The sequence below is a fragment of the Rosa rugosa genome, chromosome 5 (assembly GCF_958449725.1).
Source record: "Rosa rugosa chromosome 5, drRosRugo1.1, whole genome shotgun sequence".
NCBI classification, from domain to species: Eukaryota; Viridiplantae; Streptophyta; class Magnoliopsida; order Rosales; family Rosaceae; genus Rosa; species Rosa rugosa.
The window spans coordinates 8164763-8183804 of record NC_084824.1 but is presented as its reverse complement, the minus strand read 5'-3'; the positions used below and the strand labels follow the sequence as shown (position 1 = coordinate 8183804).

Below are 19042 nucleotides of genomic sequence, written 5' to 3'. Positions count from 1 at the left end.
CTAAAGATGACCCTTTGTATAGCCCTCGGGCTATATTTTCGTGAGCTCCACATTGCTGCTCTAAATAAATCAGATAAGATAAAATATAGAGATCAACGGCCGAAATTGATTAAAATTTGTAGCTGGCTGATGTCAGCTATCTGTTTCAAAATGTATTTGTTGGGTTTTTTTTTTTTTTTCATTTTCAAAATGTAACGGCACTTTTGAAAAAAACAATAAATAATAAAAACAAAATATTCAAAATATCATATCCAAAAAATTAATAAGATTTGATCAGAAAAATAATTATATAAGAGTAGAAATAATAGTATAATTATAAAATACTATATATTTAAAAAAATAATGAAAAACAATAAAATAACATGACATTTAAACTTATAGTTCTAAGGATTGGAGATGGTCAAAATTATAGCCCTTACTATTTACACAAATAGTGATTTTCGGGGGCTTAAATTTAGCCTAGGGGCTATTTTAGCCCCCAACAGTTGGAGATGGCCTAAGCAGATGAAAGTAAAGATGGATATATACAATGATTCCACAAGATTGAAAAAGGAGTCCTGCTAGTGCTTATAACATATGCCAGGAAATAAGGAAAAGCTAGTAAGCAACCAACAAGCAAATGAGCAAAGTGGGGTGTACAACTTGAATTTTCAAAAGCAAAGCTACAAAAGTGGACGTGCATAAGACAAAGATGGAATATTTTACTTCCCTAGTTCACCAAAATATTTTTACTCGCATTTCTAACAGAGCAGATGACATAGCATATACATGTCTAGCAGAAGCCACAAAAACTTTCAATACTAATCTACTCGATCTCATTCCACAACCATGGCCATTGGCCATTCAAAAGAAAGCAATGTCATAGCAGAATTACACCTTCTCGAATCCAGTGGTTTGCTGCTGCTGCTGCTGCTGCTCATGCTGCCCATAATTGGAATTGCCCATGCCAAGGCCTTCATTGCGGTGCTTCTCCCACCCTCCAGTATCAGCTTTGGAATGTGTCCAGTAGTAAAGGTTTGACCCTATCAGCGACAACAGTGTAAGAGCAGCTGCTGCAGCGAACACGCCCTTACGCAGAGTGGCACAGGACAAGTCGTCTAGGTTAAATTTCCCCCTGTACTTTGTGTGATAGGCATTCCTTGCTGACCCTGCCAATAAGCATGCCTCGGCTCCCAAAAAGGTTGTCCTGGTTTCATAGTTGAAACTTCCATTTAGCAAAATGCAGCAAATGGAATTCCCATGCACACAACAAAGTTGAAAAGAAAGAACAAAATGTACTGAAGCAAACTATTAAGGGGCAATAATCACTAATCCACTATAGAGGAAAAGCTGAATACGACATTTCAAACATGATCAATTCTACGGTTCTACCTAATTGGCTAATTCTGATTCACAGCGTAATAGTTATGACAGATCATATGCTGGTGAACTAGTCCGAGTCTGATAGAAGAAAACTTGTAGGTTTTAAATGTCAAACAAGTTGAAATTAAAGACCGTCCGACTAAAAAAGGCAAAAAAGCATAAGAGTAAAGGTAGCAAAAGTAAGGCAAATTGCTCATTAATCATGACTTAAGCCACTTTTCAGTACTTTACCATATTCCAGACAAATGCAAAGAATACAATACACTGTAACAACTTTACCAAATCACTAATTAAATAAATCTAAACAAGCAGTGCCAAATAAGTGACCAAATGAGCAATCAGTTCGGTCATAATCGGACTAAATCAAATAAACTAATGTAAAAATTATCATAACCGTGGATCAAATCACCAAACCTAGATACAAACAGAGCCACGAAACTAAGGAAATGGTAGATAATCACCAGGAGAAGACGAAGAAGAAGACAGTCCAAGTAGTAGAGGAGCCGGTGATTAAGCCTTTGCCGAAGCAGAGACACCTGGTGACGCCGTTAAGCACCGTGTGGCTGAGCAGAAGAAGCCCGAACGCGGCCAGTCCGTACACGGTGGAAGCGTCGGTGCCGTAAACGCAGTAGGTTTGCTCGTCGTACTCGTCGGGCACTATCTTCGCCTGAGAAACAGCGAAAACTTAGGGATTCGAAGTTCAATAATAGTAGTAAAGAGAAAAAGAAGAGAGAGAGATGAAGGCTTACGGTGCTACGGCGTCGTTCGGCGCCGACGGCGAAAATGAAGGCGATGAGGTGGAGAGAGGTGATTATGGCCACTATGGGAACGGAGACTGCCATAGCGGAGATGAAAAGATCTGCGATTGCTTTTGGTTTGGGGTTTCTTACTTTGTATATATGAAGTGTGAGAGTGAAGTGTGAGAGAGTGTGTTTGCTGTTGCTTTTTGGATGGTTGTGTTACGTGTAACGGGTGTGAACACAGTGTTGCGGCTAAGCGGGTTAATTTTGTGGCTTTTTTTATATGGAGTGTATTATTAGATTTTTAGTGTTTGAGCTGGAGCGGGGTCGGGTTGTCGGGGCACCGTTTTTCCGGAGGTCATGCCAGTGGACCGATGTTTTCTTGACCTTAATATCATAGGCAACCACAAACAACACCATCCTCGACAAGAAACCCAAAACCACTAGCAAGGTCATGGGAACGAAGCCCAAGGCATTGACCTGAGGCTCGATCTTGAACTTGAAAACCACCTCTAAAAGATCATATTTTCTCCGTATGTCTCATGTAATGTATTGAAAGTCGAATAAAAACTTCAAGATTAACCAAAGTACTGACTTTAATTGTTGCTTTTGTTTAGTTTGATGAAAACTGTTCAAGACATAGGGTAGGTTTACTAAGAGGAATGCTAGCAACCTTCCCTTCAAATATTTTCCTTTCTACCTTTCCCATTCATTGCATGCCATATGGGGAAGACAAGTCTGCATATAAGGGAAAAAGACACAAAGTAAGTACTATCTTTTCATCTTTTGTAAGGGAATCTTATTACAAGTCTGCTTATAAGCTGTATGTTGTTCTCAGTTTGGGCTAGGAATGAAATGACGATGCTTTAATTTCCGTTATGTTTATTTCTTTTTACTGTTTGCACCCATTAGATTCATAGCAAAGAGAGAGATATTAAAATTCTAAAGCCTAATTTGGTTCATGCAAAGAAAACTGATTCACCTTTCAAAAAAAAAAAAAAAACTGATTCATTTGTCTTCCTTATAAGAGGAGAAATTAAGATTTTCATGAACTTTACATTCCCATATATGGTAACATTAGAAAAATTGTTGTGCAAATCATAATTAATACAATAAAACAATAAAAGGTGAGTTGATAAAAGAGCGAGAGAAAATGAATCATTTGATCTCATTTGATTCGTGAAATTAGAGTCTTGGAAAATGAAACTTAATCATTTCTTTTTTTTAAGGAAAAAATGAACTTTTATCAAGCAACTAGTTCAGTTGATTACAATCATCCTAGAGTAACTCCTTAGAGCATCTTTAACATACTCTCTATTGTGACTCCTTAGCTATTTTGGAGAGCATGTTTAGCTTTTTATCTATTTTAGCAGCTACACTAGACTCCTAAGTGGTTCTCTATTATAACTTTTAGCTATCTTTCTCCTAAATATAGAGAGCGGGATGAGGCTCTCTAAAATTTAAAACATTCATTTAAAGTTATTTTATGTAATTTATAAATATATTTAAATTATTTAATATTCATTTAAAAAATAATATAAATTCAAAACTAGCTAAAATAGAGAGCATTGATGCCGACGTAATTATAAAGTAGCTAGCTAAAATGACTTTTTAGCTACTTTAGCTAAAATGACTTTTTAGCTACTTTAGCTAAAATTTGACTGAAAAATGGCTAGCATTGCTAAAGATGCTCTTAATACAACTTGGAGCTTGAGAGTACCAAGCTGCCTTCTGCCTTGATTAGAAACCAAAATTGGCAAGTCTATGAGCGACTTGATTGCTATGATCTAAGAGTAAAGTTAATCTGAACACCCTGCATACCTCTTAAGACCTCATGAATATCATCAATGACACTGCCAAATTTAGAAAACTCCGAATATGCGTGAGTAATATCTGAACTGCTGTAAGGCAGTCAGTTTTGAGAGTAACCTGCTGTAATTGCATCTGTTGTGCCAGGTGAAGACCTTCCCTTACTGCTAACAGTTCTACATGTTTAGCACAACTCACATGCTGAATATAATGAGCAATTGCAGCTAAAAACTGATCTTGAGCACCACGCACAACACCACTAAGTCCTCCTAGCTTGTGTCAATGTTGGTAAAAATGCACCATCAACATTGATTTTGACTCGATTGCTTGCTTCTGGTTGTCAACTTTTCTTTATTTGCTACTTCGGCAAAACAGGAGAGGATCTAGCCTTCTGAAATTCATCAAGATAAGCCATAGAGCTACATAATAGAGCATATGCAGGTTGTGAGGTACGGTGTTTTCCCACAACTTGCCAGAAAAAAGAAGCACATAACTAGTGAATATCATCACACAAAGGAAATGATACAAATATAAATGAAACATTTTCCTGAAGGAAAGGAAAATATAGGGGAAGGTAGTTCATTTCATACCCAAGGGATTCGTTTCCTCCTTTTTTTTCTTTGCATTTATTACTCACTTTTTATTATTCTATTGCATTAATTACAAAAGTTTTAACAACTTTGCTGGTAATTTTTTTTTTCTTACCAAACATCAGCAAGTAAAGTCCAATAGTCCATTCCTTTCCGCCAACTAAGGATGGCCAGAAGGTATGAGAAGATTCATTTTCCTCATGTTGTTTTCCATTTCTTTGGGAAGCTCATTTCTCTCCTTGTGCTTACCAAACAAAAGTGAATCAGTTTCATTTCGCAAGCCATCAAATTCGCAAACCAAACAAGGCTTAAAAGCCACAAACTCGCAAACCAAAACCCCAGAGAGAGAGAGAGAGAGAGAGAGAGAGAGAGAGAGAGAGAGAGAGAGAGAGAGAGAGAGAGAGAGAGAGAGAGAGTTGCCATTTTATATTTTATTTTTCTTGAACTTTTTTAGAAAATCTAAATAAACATTAGCAAGATATTAATTACTTTGTCCAAATTGGTAACATCATACATCTCTGGTCAAATTGTAAAATCTTAGTTAAGAAATATAGTATGAGTTTTAATAATCTCGCGATTTTGTTAAAGCGATTTCTTAATTAAGAATATATGATGTTTGATGTTACCAATTTTCTAATAACACATTGTACCATGCCTTTGCTATGTTTAGATACACTTCCAAAAAATCGTCTTCTATCTCAAGTCAAAACTCCAAACTTACACAAGTCCTATGAATATAGGATTTCATTGACTCTGACTTGTATGAATCAACAATCATCATCCTAATCCATCCTGATCCTACTATAACGCTAACAAACATTTGGCCACGCACGCTAACAAACATTTGGCCACGCTAACAAACATTTGGCCAATTCTTAATCTCCCTTCATAAATATGCGGCGCCTGAAAAACGAACGCACCGACCAAATCCATCGGTTTTTCTCTCTTTTTGGTGATAAACACCACCTGAATATCTGTTTCCTTTTCCCCAAGCTACCAAACCTGTTTCCCAGCAAGACCAAATCCAACAAAAAAAACTGTTACAGCACTAAATCTCCCACAGTTTTTGCCTCCCTCCCCATAATCAGCCAGAATTAACGTCGCAGATTAAGACCTCATTCCGGAAATCCATATTCATTAATAAGTTACTCCTCTGCTTTTTCAAAACCATAAAGGGTCTTATACATGTAAATCCTCCATCCTTCTCTGTAAATCCAAATCCATGGCTAATTCAGATCTCTCAATGGTTCTTCCTAGGGTTCTCATCGTCTCCCGCCGCACGCTCCGCAAGAACAAGTTTGTAGATTTCGTCGGTCAGTTTCTAATCTCTTAACATCTGGGTGCAACTTTTAACGTGTTCATCATGATTTGTGGTCGTCGTTGTTTTTGATCTTCTGTGTTTCATTTGATATATGTGACAGGAGAATATCATCTAGATCTAATTGTGAGCTATGGAGCGGTGCCTATTATTGTTCCACGAGTCAGTGGAGTCCATACGCTACTCCAAAGCTTTGAACCAATCCATGGGGTTCTCCTATGCGAAGGGGAAGACATAGATCCATCACATTACGACGCAGAGCTCTCGGGGTTCTCCTCCGAGGAGCTCCAAGAAATCGGGAAGCTACACGCGAGTGACACCGTCATTGACAAAGAGAAGGACTCCATTGAACTGAGGCTGGCGAAGCTATGCCTAGAGAGGAACATACCCTACTTGGGAATATGCCGAGGGTCACAAGTCCTCAATGTGGCATGTGGGGGTACATTGTATCAGGATGTTGAGAAGGAACTCGAGAAAGAGTGCCCGGATCAGAATCAGAGAGTGACTCACATGAACTATGATGATTACGATGGACATAGACATGTGGTGAAGGTGGTGGAGAATACTCCTTTGCATCAATGGTTTAGAGATTCTTTGGATGATGAGAAAATGGAGATGAGAGTCAACAGTTATCACCATCAAGGTGTTAAGAGATTGGCGCAGAGGTTTGTGCCAATGGCTTTCGCCCCTGATGGTTTGATCGAAGGGTTTTATGATCCGGATGCTTATAATCCTGAAGAAGGTAAGTTCATCATGGGACTTCAATTTCATCCAGAGAGAATGCGGCAACTTGATTCGGACGATTTTGAGTACCCAGGGTGCGCATATGCATATCAGGTAGTGCTTTAGACATCAGGCATTGATAATGCTACGAAATGAATGCACATGTATCGGGCCTTACTAGTATGATATCAATGCAGGAATTTGTTAAAGCAGTAAGAGCTTATGAAAAGAAGCTCAGTCAGTCGGAGTGCGTGCCAAAGGCTCCAAAGCTTAACCATGAGCTAGAGATGAAGAGAAAGAGCCTCCTAAGGAGCTTCTCAGTCGCCAAAAACATGTATTCTAGGCGTGGTAGTATATCAAGCAAAGAATCTGAACTGGAAGTTGGAGCTGAGTTTCTAGAGGTCAGTCAGTAAAATGAAATCACTGAAAGAGAGATAACTATATGCTTACTAATTTACAGTACTTTTAACGCCGATGTTGCTCTTGCATTGTTTCAGGCAAATACAGCATTGAGTTTGCAGCAAGAGAAAAGGCTAAAGCAAATGGGGGCAACAGTGAGAAATGCTTCGGCGTACATGGAGCAATTGAAGATGGGTGAGGAGAGGGAGAGAGTTGCAAGGGCCATCATTGGGAAAATGTCCATAGAGCAGATATCTGAATTGATGTCATTCTACCGCATCATGACTCAGATATGTTCCGACTCTTTAGAGAAGAAGATAACTGACCCAGCGAGTTGATCAATTGCTTACTTTTCCATCTGATTGCTGTGCATACCTCTTATGATTTCCCCGAGCCATTACTATTCTGGACTTCTGAGCTTCCTTCCGAGCCAGTGTTTCATTATGTGCTTTGTTTTATTACTTTGGTGAAAGTATCAATGTATTCTAGTATTCAACAACAATATATGAAGTTCCATTACCCCCGTCCAAAAAAAATTGATGATGGTCATCAGAAATTTAATTTCCATTCGGTGAAAGAAGTCAAAATGATAAATTTCAGAGGCTTGGGTTATATTTCGTTCTTGTTAGCTGCGGTACAGAATCTCTTAAAAGCTATAGGCTCACCACATCTCTATTTTCTGGCTGACAGTAAAACTAAGCTCAAGCACAAACAAATAGGAATCAAAATGATCAGGGACAGAATTTGACCAAAACAGATTACAGGAAATTTGCAAAAGGACGCATAAATAACTTGTTAGCTGATCAAAGAAACCATGTGTAATAATCAGTCAACTGTTACTAAAACTCACAACACAATAAAGGTCATGACTCGTACAAATTTGGGGAACCTGAAGCTAACACTTACAATGCCTCTATCAAAATCCCCACACTAAGCTTATCAGGACATTAAAAAAGAGCCTGGTTTTTTCATAATATACCCTTGCTAATACATATGGAAAACGAGCAAGATGAAACTTGCTTAGGCAAACAACTTTGATTTAACTAGCCCATCTATAGCTTATCTAACACTATATTTCCTCTATTCACCTTTTGCTGAGCCTTTACACAGCCAGCATCACATGTCAAAGGTTCACTTTCTATAAGTTTCATTCATTTTTTTTTTCATTTTTTTCTTTTTCTCTTTTCAGTAAGAGAAAGCCAAAACAGAGAATCACTGAAAACCAACTTTGCCACCTGGAGTTTCACCGAATAGAGCAAACAGGCAGCTTTCCAACCAGTTAAAAAAGCAAACAGGCTTTCACTTTTAGAGTGGTGGCAGCATCACATTTGCGTCTTGATATCATCAACGGCTGAAGAACAGAAAATCTGGATGATTGACCTGATGCAGCCTTAGAAAGTCATCAGTGGCCTGCAAGAGGGAGTTCGCTAATTGTCGTTCCAATCCCCCACTAGGAGTCCACAAGGACCCTCTGAACTTGTATGAAGCAAGACCAAAAACAGGTAAGGACATCTTAGGGATACCATCCATGTCACTCGGATAGGTTACTACAGGAGCCCGGGGATCTTGTACACCTGAAAGATAACATAACGTATATATAAGCAAACAATTGTAAAGAGGGGAAGTTTCACAGACAACACAACTCCTACAATAAACTTCACACCAAATGATATTATCCTCCACATATTTCTCAACCAGAATGTATCTATCCTCCACATGAAAACATGCATGTGCACACTGGGGATACGATACTGGTGTCGTATCTTTACAAATTTGATTTATTATGCATGTCATTTTAAAAAAAAAATTCTACCTCTTGATTACCAAATAACACCTAAAAGTAAACAAATCAAATCAAGTAGTAGTTCGAGTAATAATTTTATTCCTATCACATTGTGATAGTGATCACAAGTTATAACTCAGAACGATACACTAGATGAAGGAATCCAAGAGTAAAATTATAGAGGAGCCTATCTATATATGGCAGCCTACATCTATATACTATAAGAAGAATATATCATAGTATCAAGATGTTACGTCATGGAAATACTTCCATCATGAAGAGAAAATCATACACAGATGTAAGAAACTAACAATGGAATTACTTATTACCTCCCACGGGGGTAAAAAGTGAATGGTATGACAGAAAGCACGCATCAAGATCCTTTAAAGTTGGTCCTGTTGGAATCCTGTAAATTGGATACCTGAAACATAATACCACTCAAAATCAATTAGTCAAATAATTGTGTACAAACCACTGAACCAAATGCAGAGTTTGATAGTACCATGCAACAGAAATCCAACTGGAAGCCAGTAGATCACAACTTCTTATTGTCTTCAGCTCAGGAAAACGAAACGCAAGATCTAATATCTGTAAAATTGAGAGGTTCAGAACAAAAACAAAAACCAGGAAGCATCGTGATAAAGAGCAAAAATGTATTACTATATTGTTCTAAACACAATGGGAATTAGGGTACAAGTTCGGTCATAACCTTATCAGCTAAAGGCTCACGGCAATAAGGAAGATCACGTTCAAAATACTCAAATAATACGCAACCTTGGGAATTTACAGGTTCACCCTCATCACTGGAGCAGTCCTCTTGGAGTGGATAATGCTGATCTCTCAGAGATATGCTTTCTAACCTTTGAGGAATTTCACTCAACATTTGATGATTCCGCTGCTCCCTCAAATATTTTATTTTAACTGGTTCAACATCACAGCTACCATCACTACTAGAATCCCGAAAATCACTGTCACTATCCTCATCTGGTCGCCTATCAGACACAAGGACCATCAGATTGCAGTACAGAAACAGATGAAACACGATTGATCTTATTATGATGTCAAACAATCAATGATATGCACATGGAACATATTATACATAAATTGGGAAGGAGGGGTGGAGAGTGAAAAAAAAAAAGAAAAAAAAGATCAATACTACTAAAATTACAGATTCTGATGGAAAGAGTCAAAGAAACATGGTTAATCCAATTAATCATCTAGCTTCCATGAACAAAACGTCAAAGCCATAACATACTTGACTAGAACAAGAAAATAAGATTAAAAAAATACAGACTATATTGTTCCGACTTGCAATGGAATTCTGTACTCTTTTTTCCAAGGAAAATAGCACTTTAGACAGCAGTTCAACCGGTACTCTTGTAGATGGAAAGCATGGTGGGACACTATTGACAGATGTTAGTCTTGGGACAACAACAGAAAACATGTCGTATTCAACAATTCCTCTTTCTAAGTCTTTGGTAGAGAGATCACACCTCACGTAAGGTGAGACAGCCAACAAGCACCATGTTCAATCCAGACATAATAGTAACGACAAATCCATATTGAACACAACAATCATGATACATTTTCATTCTGCTGATATAACATAGTATTGAGCATTAGAAAATAGAAATCACAGTATGCAAACAGATTGTAACATCAACTAGAACTTCAAGGGAATTCATTTTCACCTTTCGAGGTATAACTCCATATTATTTGACTAATCAAGTAAGAGATACATAGTGAAATGTAGTACCTTGACTTAGAGGACAATTTCATAGAGTTGCCGTATATTTGAATACCGGATAAATAAGGGACATAGTACTGGACCACAAAGTCACTATCATTCAAAATCAGAGGCACTCCGGCACCGTAAGCGCTCCACTCCTTGAAAGACTCCCACAGATCACCAAGAACAAAGTATGGCTGAGACTCCTCGTCACATGTACTCAATTCTCTCATCGTCGTCTGCACCAATCAATCAATTAGCACAACATTTACTCACAAATCAAATTCAACAACAAAATTAGCAACCGAAATTAAACACAGATTGAATTTAGAAGAAATGAAATACCTTGGAGAGGTGCTGAGCAGGAACTGAGGGCGTGATGGACTGCAAGAACCGCTCGAGATTACTCAACGGCTTCACGGCCGGCTCGCCAGCGGGCACGGCGACCGGCTTGGGAGGCTGCACATCCGACCCGGCCCGGTTCTCCGGCTCCCGGTTCGGGTTGCCGCCCTTGAGCGAAGGCGATTGGCTGGGCGTGACGTCGCTCTGAGCTCGGCGAAGTTGCTCGGCGGCTTTCTGGCTCTGGTGGGCCCTACGCGCTCTGGGCGGATTGTAAAATCGATCTTCTCCGCGGCCACGCGTCACCTGCAATCCCGTTCCCAACATATCTATAAAAAAAACTACGCCGGAATCAGAAACTTGCTCCGAGAACCCTGAATCCGGTCCCGTATCGACGGTCGTAGCCTCTTAAACCCTCGAAAGTCAACGGAATCGGAACCAAACAACGGCAGCGGCGGCAGTAAGGAATTACACGATCGGCCGGCGGTTGTGAAAATTGGTGCTAGCTGGAAAAACAATGGGCGAATCAGATCGCGGAAATGGATTGGGAGAACGGAAATAGCAAAACCCTAGAATGGAGGCTGGGGACTGAAATGGATCTGGTGGGGAAGCTAATAGGTTTGGACGTCCGGTAAAGGCAGGTTTTCGGGGGCAAATTGGTAAAATCAGTTCAACGGAGGAAGAGAGAAAGAAAGGAAATGGAGGAGGCAAGGCTCTGAATAAATGGATGGGCAGCCACTGCGTAGGGGTAGGAGGAGAAGAACAAATTCAAAAAAAAAAAAAAAACACAATTAAAAAATAATAATAAAAAATTAATTGTCATTTACTTTGGGCGCCCACGTTCCCGGAATTACAATTTTGTCTTTACTTAAAATGCGATTGTGAGGCTCGGAGAGGGTGGAAATTTTGTGCTTGACGAGGGCAGATAAGGAAAATCGGTGGTGTGTGTCAGTGTGGTGAGCGTTATCTAATAAAAAAAAGATCTTAAAGGGACTTTTAATAATCGGGGCTGGGATTGGTGGGTTTGTGGCCACTCGGATTAGTCACTGAGGGGATGGATTTGGATGCGCGACGCGTGTGGGGGTCTCACACGTGGATGGTGAGATTCTGGGGAATGCGGTAAGGTGTCTTTTCCTTCTTATCCCCATTCGATTTTTCTCGAGAAAATGTATAGACTTTTCATTTATTGATTTGAGCCACGAGCCTTTTTTGGGGGCGTGAGGCGACGCGCCGTTTTGGCTTTTGCTGAAGTTATATCTGATTCACCCCGCGTTTTGATCAAATCGGCTCCAGCGGTCGCCTGGGATTGGAATAAAATGTGCAATTTACAAAATTAGTATTGATTTGTTTCCTTTTTCAGGACCAGAAAAAGTTTATTTTGTTAAAATTATTTATTTTTTTGGAATGAAAATATTGATAATTTCGTCGTCACAGCTCTAAAAAGTTAATTCTATGGACTGCAATTATAACATCATATTTCATTGTTTGAATGAGTTATAATTTTGCTTGATAATGGGTTGATTATTTTTTTTTATAGGCATAAAAATAGGTTATAGAGGTTAGTCCGAGTGGGGAGGAAGAGTATAAAATGAGGTTAGGGCTAGGGGATCTGATCTCATTTCAATGTAACCAAAAAAAAAAAAAAAAGATTTTCAAACCTTTTTGTATTTAGTAACCAAAAACTAGTCAATACCTTACTTTCTTTAGGGCATCCCTACTCTACTCAAGATTAAGCAGAGTCTCAAGTATTAACTAATTGCCAAATTGATTAGGCCAAGGTCCAACAATTAAAACTCAATACTCTATATTATCACAATTTGATTGTTTAATGCTTTACTACTTTCATAACATACAAGCGTTTTTGAATTAGTTCATGGTGTTCGCTAATAATAACTAATTAAACATCTTATAATTATAATTGAACAATGTAGAATGAGATTCAAACTCTACAGCATGCTCTGGGATGAAACATAACCAACCTAAGGTTTGATAGTTAAGCATCAAAAAAGAAAAAACGTTTCTATAATTATGGTCAAATATCAAATCCATAAACCGAAAGGAAAACTATATCATACTTGATTGACCTTATTGGCGTGACATTTTACACAACAATGCCATTTCTGCTGCTGTTTCCACTTCCAAGTTCCAACATTAATGTTAACTAAGTTTACATTAAACTAATGTTTTAAGACCAACTAGGCCCTAAAGGAAGCAGAAGAGAAGGACATAAGTGTCGGTCAGACGATGATTATAATAAGGAAAATGCCTTCACATGCATGTTCATCTCTGAAATTTGTTCATTTTCTATTTTCTGAAAATGTCATCAAAGCTACCTCGTGACCAAATTTCAGATACCACGTCAAATTTGGTTCTCACCAAAACACTTCAACTGCATCAAATGATAATACCAAACACGTCCATTTGAGGATGAGATCAGACCTCCCAACCCAACAACCCGCTCACGTCCACCACCAATTCACTAATGCAGTAATGCCCTTCACACTGTTTTGTTTGCTTTGATGAGGACACGAAACTAGGTTCGGACCTAATCGTGCTGAACTTAACTACTAAATTATAATAATTCAACGATTCTCAATGCATTTAACATCATACATCATTGCGGTAATACGGGGACAGAGTACATAATTGGGTCCAATTGTCTAAAACGATTGGTCTCACGGAAGCTTGATATCATACTTGGGTCAATTCCGAGGGCGACTTGATATTAATATATTCTTATTTTTGTTTCATAATATTGAATACTTCATTATCCTGCAAGGTATGCTTGACTATTTTCTGAATTCATGAGGCTAATTGTCACGGTTATGATTAACTAATCCTACTGACCACTAATTAGTCAGCTTAATATCACCGAAAGATGTTTCTAATCAATTTTTTTCCTAAAACAAGATCTGCTAAACGTGTCAACAACAAATTCATGCAAATAAAGAATCAGTCAATTCCATGGAATTTTCAATTTTGGATCACCTACTGCTATGTACCGAACCATCCACAGGTCCACATGTGATGAATGTCGAAGATAATGCTTTAATATTATGATATGCAAGAACTGGAATATGGTAAAACATATATAAAGGGTTTCTACTTTCTAGCTTTCAAGGCTTAAGAACTGAACAAAAGCAAGCCATTTTCTTCATGTAAAAAGGTCGGTTAGATCCACATGGACTACCAAATTACAATAAACAGTGCAAGCACCGACCATTGAGGTATCAAACGTCTGAGATAACATAATCCTGACCAAATTCCCCGGGCTAACCCAAGGGCTTGACACAAAAGATTTTCACTAATAACAATACTAGATTATAGTGACATGTCTGATACTATCCTAATCTACTTGCAAAATGTGCCTTCTACACCAAGGCTGTACAATGTCATTTGTACCTGAAATGAGCTCCTAACTTGATATGCTAACTGCAGTTCTGCAACAAGATACCCTCAGATGAGATAAATTCAGTACTAGGCAAGAACCAAATTCTTACAACACCACCACTGTGGCGCAGTAAACCAAACAGGTCCCCATCTGTCTCGATTGCCACGGAACCGAATAGACAACGTTTCATGATTCTTGTTGCTGAGGCTGAAAAAGCCCCAATCCTTTCTCCCACTATTGTCCAAACCAAGACGAGTTGAAATGCCATCAAGATGATCAGAATCCCATTCGTTCCACCACGGAACAGCATGATCATTAGAGAAATAGATACAATCAGTCATGTTAAGACCAAGTCCACTGGAAGAGACAGATCTCGAACAACACTTGCCCAGAAATAGTATTCGATCTCCCAAACTCTCTACCCTCTTCCAGGACATTTGGCTAAAATCCAGTGAATATACCTTAAAATAATTTGTTACCAGCACAGCACCTGGGTTAGTACTATAGAACCTACAAACAAGTAGAAGCTCCCCACAAGATTCAACAAGATACTTCAGCACACCATTATTTTCATGCTCATCTGGCATAGTTACTTCATGGAAATGCCTTTCGACATCAAAAGCATCAGGGGGAGATGCATTGACTCTATTAATGGCAGCAAAAATATCAGCACCCTTAATTTCCCAAATGTTATAATCATTGCCAATGAGATAGAAACTTCCATTGGAGAAGACAGCATCCACAAATGGTTCACCATCTAGCTTATGCTCAAGCCATGATTGAGCTCCTGGGACCCAAAAGGCAAGCTTCTGGGAGTGACTATGAACCAGCATGCAGATAAAGTTTTCAAGAGAGGGAAGCCTTGAGAGAACCATCTTGTGATACAAGTTCCATGCTCCGGGAAGATCAATTTGTTTCCGAGTGAATGGGTTAAACAAGCTAATATCAAGCCTGAAAGAGCCAAGATCTTTTACTAGAATCAACCAGTCATGGTATGACCCCCAGCAGTATCTACCATAAGCCTCCGGAAGCAACATCTCCCACTCTTGCTCCTGTAGTATGCTAAGACAAGTCCTTACCCTTTTGTCTTTCTCACCAGACATCAAGAGCCATGGAAACCCATGCCCTTGCCAACCAGAAAGTTCTTGTGCAACAACATGTCTCCAAGATTTGCAAACCTCACTAACAGACATGCAATCCATCAAATTCAGTCGCTCAAAGATTATCTCAAGAATATTGTCAGGCAAACCTGCCCAATCAATATCTATAGGCTTCTTCTGCTTTTTATTTCTCCTTCTTTGCCCCATAATGCAGCTCTATGATTCCACTCCTGTACAAAAGAAAAGATTTTACCACAATTAAAACCTAAACTTGAAACTCTGACTATAATAGATGTGGATGGAAGTTTATGTTTTATGGAATAAATAATTTCCCTTTACGAGTTGATTCAATTCAAAGTCAACAATTAGAAGAAACTCTAAAAAGGTGCAGGCTCAAAAAATTGGATGCCATAAAGAACTGTATATGTTCATAAAGCTTATATGAATGTTAAAGCAACTAGAAGTTCCAACACCAAAACCCTGAACTATTATAACAAAATTGCTCCAATGAACATACTGCATATTTCTTCAAACAGACAAAATCACTAGTTCCCAATCTAATACCATTCTGCTGTTCAACCATTCTAAAAATCGATTTTATGTAGCTTGAACTCATGAATTCAAAGATATAGTGCAATTAGAGGCTTAAAGCAGGAACCTTTCGCTCAGTTTTAGATCCTTGCAAATAGGAGATTCCACCACACATTCACAGATTCAGAATCGAAGTTAAAAGTCAAACCTTTTCAATGAGTTTGTAACTTTCAAAGCTTTCAGTGCATTTAAGTCATCACCCATTTAAATTCTCCACAGAAAAAGACAAGATTTTTCAGGAAATAGGGGGCAAAAAAAAAAAACATGTACAGCAAAATGAGCTCAGCTATGCTTTCATCATGAAATCTTTCTGGACCCATTTAATCATGCACTTTTACAAGCGTAAACCCCTCAAAATACGATACCAGTATACATATTGGGGTTTAGTGACTGAAGAAACACAAATTGCATGAAATCATATTGGCATAATCGATTGAAACACAAACGCTTTTACCAAATGGCACAAAATCTGGGCTAGAAGAAAAAGAAACCTCAAAAAAGTCGCAAAATTGCAGGAGCCAAATAACAATCGTTCAGAAAAACTCACCGGACAGGAACCCGAGCAAAGCTGCCCCTGAGAAGAAAGCAAGAACACTCTGGAAGTAGGTGGAATCTTGAGATTAAAATAGTCGGAAGAAGAATAGTTTTGTTCCCGTTGGATCATGTAATTCGTCGTTATCTAAAATTGGGCTGGGAGTTGGTGTTGGGCTGGCCTCAATCATACCATCTGTCCAATTGTCCAAATTGATACATTTTAGAGGTGATGTTGGTGAATTGTGTTTAAAAATGAGTAAATACTAAGCACTCCAACACTCCAACTCCTCCTCAATTAATTTCTTACTCAAATAGGTAGAAAAATTAATAAAGTAGGTGATCAACGCCATTTTTGAATAGTAGTGGTAAAGATTTCAGTTTGAGTTTTTCTATTGGAACTTTCAAATTTACTTACTTGACCTCTATGCTTTTTACACCTCTTATCAAATTTTCAAATACTAAATTTACTCACTAAACCTCACTAAACTTCCTCAAATAACCTCACTCATATAATTTGTTTGCAAATTATTATCTTTAAAATAAAAAATTTAGTCATTTCAATGATTTAATCACTCTATAAATCTTAACTAAATATACATTTCTTAATCAAACTTGAGTTTCAAAAATTAATATTTTTTTTTTCTTTTTTTTCAAAGATGACCAAAGGGTTTCACTCCTGCCCCCATGGTGACTCGAACCCATGACTTCGTACATAGGTAGTGAGTGCTCTAACCACTGAGTTTCAAAAATTAATATCTAATCAATAAGAAAATGCCATGAACTATTATGTTTTTTTTTTTTAAATTTCTATTTTAGCTGTGCAAAAAAAAATGAAGAAATCATTTGTTTTTATTCTCAAAAAAAAAAAAATCATTCGTCTTTTAATGTTTTTTTTTTTTTTCTGTATTTTTTGTACCACATGATTAATTATTATTATTGTTATTTTTTTTTTTTTTTGCAAATATAATGGATTAACTTAGATTTAGGTCATAAATCATAAGAGGATTTATTTTGTTTTTCCTCACCAATATGCGTTCAACATATATATCATACACATTCTCAAAAAAAAAAAACATATATATCATACATTTTTATGTCACATGAACTTAACCATATTTTTAATTCTTATTAAATATATATGAATGCTTTAATGAGTATGTAGTGAAATTGGAAAATGAAAATAGATAAGGAAAATAATAAGGAATACAATCTAATATTATTGAATTGGAAAGTCTACATAAAATAAATATAATATTTTTTTGGTATAATTATTGTCCTTAATAGTCATTTTATAGTAGGTTATATATGTCATTTAATAATTCATAATAGAGTGAGGTAAAGTGAGCAGATTTGGAGGTCCCAATAGAAACTCTCTTTCAGTTTGTACCTCAAGGCTAGTGCTTGCATATAATCGATCAATTAGACGTGTTAAATGATATAACAGCTCACCTCAAAATACTCTTAGATTTGTTAATTAATCGACCTTATCAGTGCCTTAATTTTTAAAAGCGCATTCTGATCTTATTAGGTTTTAAATGGACAATGCTGGCTAGTTGACTATTGAAAAATGAATATTTTCTTAATTAATTTCTAAATTTATTTGTAAGCAAAAATTATTTAACAGTCCTAACATACATATATACAATACCCAAAGTGTTCAAAATAACATTGTTCTTGGGAAAATAGGGTAAGATGATCTTGTGAATCAAGTCCCAAACTATCATCGTTTGTCAATCAAGTTCTCCAAACAACTAGTGCTTTACAAAAAATATCTAGAACTTCAAAATATTTAAAAGGATTAAATTATGTTTAGTCCCTGTACTATGACCATTTTTTCGTTTCAGTCCATGACATTCTCAATTAATCTGAAAAGTCTCTAATGTCAAAATTTCCGTCTGATTGCTCCCTCCCGCGTCAAATTAGGAGTTGGCCTTAGGTGAAATGTCCAATATACCCCTCTGTTATTTCTTTTTCCTTTTTAATTTATTTTTCTCTTTTTTTTTTCTTTTTCCTTTTTAATTTCTTTTTTTCTTTTTTCTTTTTAATTTCTTTTTTGCTTTTTCTTCTTTTTTTCTTGTTCCTTTTTAATTTTTTTTCCTTTTTTTTTTCTTTTTTTCCTTTTTAATTTCTTTTTTGCTTTTTCTTCTTTTTTCTTGTTCCTTTTTAAATTTTTTTTTCCTTTTTTTTTCTTTTCGTTTTGCCTACTTTCTCCTTCCTCAACCCACCAATCCCATTTCGATCAAACTCCACAACCCATCTGTTTCTCTCCCCAAATTGAAACCAAACCCAGCAAAGACCTAGCTTGGCGGTGCAGAGATGGACATCGAGCAAAAGCAAGAGGCTAGGAGCTGATCGATCACTTCTTCACCTTCTCTGAAGTCATCTCCCTCTATTGGGATCCGCCCACGCCTCTATCATCGCCGACGCCATCTCCCAAACACAAGCAGATCCCAATCAGCTCGGAAATTTGCCGCTAAACCACTCCCGTCTTGTTTTCACAGCCTACTTCTCTCTCTCCCACTCAAATCTCACTTTCTCTCTCCACATCAAGCCTCAATTTGGAAACTTTTCACTGAAAACTACCATTTTTTCAGACCCTGAGGTTTTTTTGGGTCTTGTTCAAAATGGTGATTT

General features: G+C 37.5%; 4 protein-coding genes across 4 annotated transcripts; 1 reads left to right on the top strand and 3 right to left on the bottom strand.

The window, feature by feature from the left end:
• Nucleotides 1-620: 620 nt before the first annotated feature.
• Nucleotides 621-2271, bottom strand: LOC133709744 (uncharacterized). The gene is made up of 3 exons (XM_062135588.1): nt 2112-2271; nt 1824-2029; nt 621-1186 (listed from the first exon to the last, which is right to left on the bottom strand). Exons 1-3 carry the CDS (start codon nt 2202-2204, stop codon nt 871-873), a joined length of 615 nt encoding a protein of 204 aa, XP_061991572.1. The 5' UTR covers nt 2205-2271; the 3' UTR covers nt 621-870.
• Nucleotides 2272-5403: 3132 nt separating this feature from the next.
• Nucleotides 5404-7460, top strand: LOC133708825 (putative glutamine amidotransferase GAT1_2.1). The gene is made up of 4 exons (XM_062134358.1): nt 5404-5814; nt 5923-6656; nt 6740-6943; nt 7040-7460. Exons 1-4 carry the CDS (start codon nt 5724-5726, stop codon nt 7277-7279), a joined length of 1269 nt encoding a protein of 422 aa, XP_061990342.1. The 5' UTR covers nt 5404-5723; the 3' UTR covers nt 7280-7460.
• Nucleotides 7461-7758: 298 nt separating this feature from the next.
• On the bottom strand, nt 7759-11540 carry LOC133708826 (uncharacterized). Its single transcript, XM_062134359.1, has 6 exons — nt 10799-11540; nt 10481-10692; nt 9434-9716; nt 9227-9312; nt 9054-9145; nt 7759-8515 (listed from the first exon to the last, which is right to left on the bottom strand). The coding sequence occupies exons 1-6, from the start codon at nt 11117-11119 to the stop codon at nt 8286-8288; spliced, it is 1224 nt and encodes a 407-aa protein (XP_061990343.1). The 5' UTR covers nt 11120-11540; the 3' UTR covers nt 7759-8285.
• Nucleotides 11541-13920: 2380 nt separating this feature from the next.
• Nucleotides 13921-16578, bottom strand: LOC133709316 (putative F-box protein At2g33200). The gene is made up of 2 exons (XM_062135016.1): nt 16422-16578; nt 13921-15513 (listed from the first exon to the last, which is right to left on the bottom strand). The coding sequence occupies exon 2, from the start codon at nt 15488-15490 to the stop codon at nt 14270-14272; it is 1221 nt and encodes a 406-aa protein (XP_061991000.1). The 5' UTR covers nt 15491-15513; nt 16422-16578; the 3' UTR covers nt 13921-14269.
• Nucleotides 16579-19042: the final 2464 nt, after the last annotated feature.

Coding starts and splice junctions, on each gene's coding strand:
- LOC133709744 (XM_062135588.1), bottom strand. CDS start 2,204: ATGGCAGTCTCCGTTCCCATAGTGGCCATAATCACCTCTCTCCACCTC. Junction 2,030..2,111: donor CCGAACGACGCCGTAGCACC/GTAAGCCTTCAT, acceptor GCTGTTTCTCAG/GCGAAGATAGTGCCCGACGA. Junction 1,187..1,823: donor TTCTTCTTCGTCTTCTCCTG/GTGATTATCTAC, acceptor CTATGAAACCAG/GACAACCTTTTTGGGAGCCG.
- LOC133708825 (XM_062134358.1), top strand. CDS start 5,724: ATGGCTAATTCAGATCTCTCAATGGTTCTTCCTAGGGTTCTCATCGTC. Junction 5,815..5,922: donor CAAGTTTGTAGATTTCGTCG/GTCAGTTTCTAA, acceptor TATATGTGACAG/GAGAATATCATCTAGATCTA. Junction 6,657..6,739: donor GGTGCGCATATGCATATCAG/GTAGTGCTTTAG, acceptor ATATCAATGCAG/GAATTTGTTAAAGCAGTAAG.
- LOC133708826 (XM_062134359.1), bottom strand. CDS start 11,119: ATGTTGGGAACGGGATTGCAGGTGACGCGTGGCCGCGGAGAAGATCGA. Junction 9,717..10,480: donor AAATTGTCCTCTAAGTCAAG/GTACTACATTTC, acceptor TGTGTCTGATAG/GCGACCAGATGAGGATAGTG. Junction 9,146..9,226: donor AGTTGGATTTCTGTTGCATG/GTACTATCAAAC, acceptor ATTATGTTTCAG/GTATCCAATTTACAGGATTC.
- LOC133709316 (XM_062135016.1), bottom strand. CDS start 15,490: ATGGGGCAAAGAAGGAGAAATAAAAAGCAGAAGAAGCCTATAGATATT.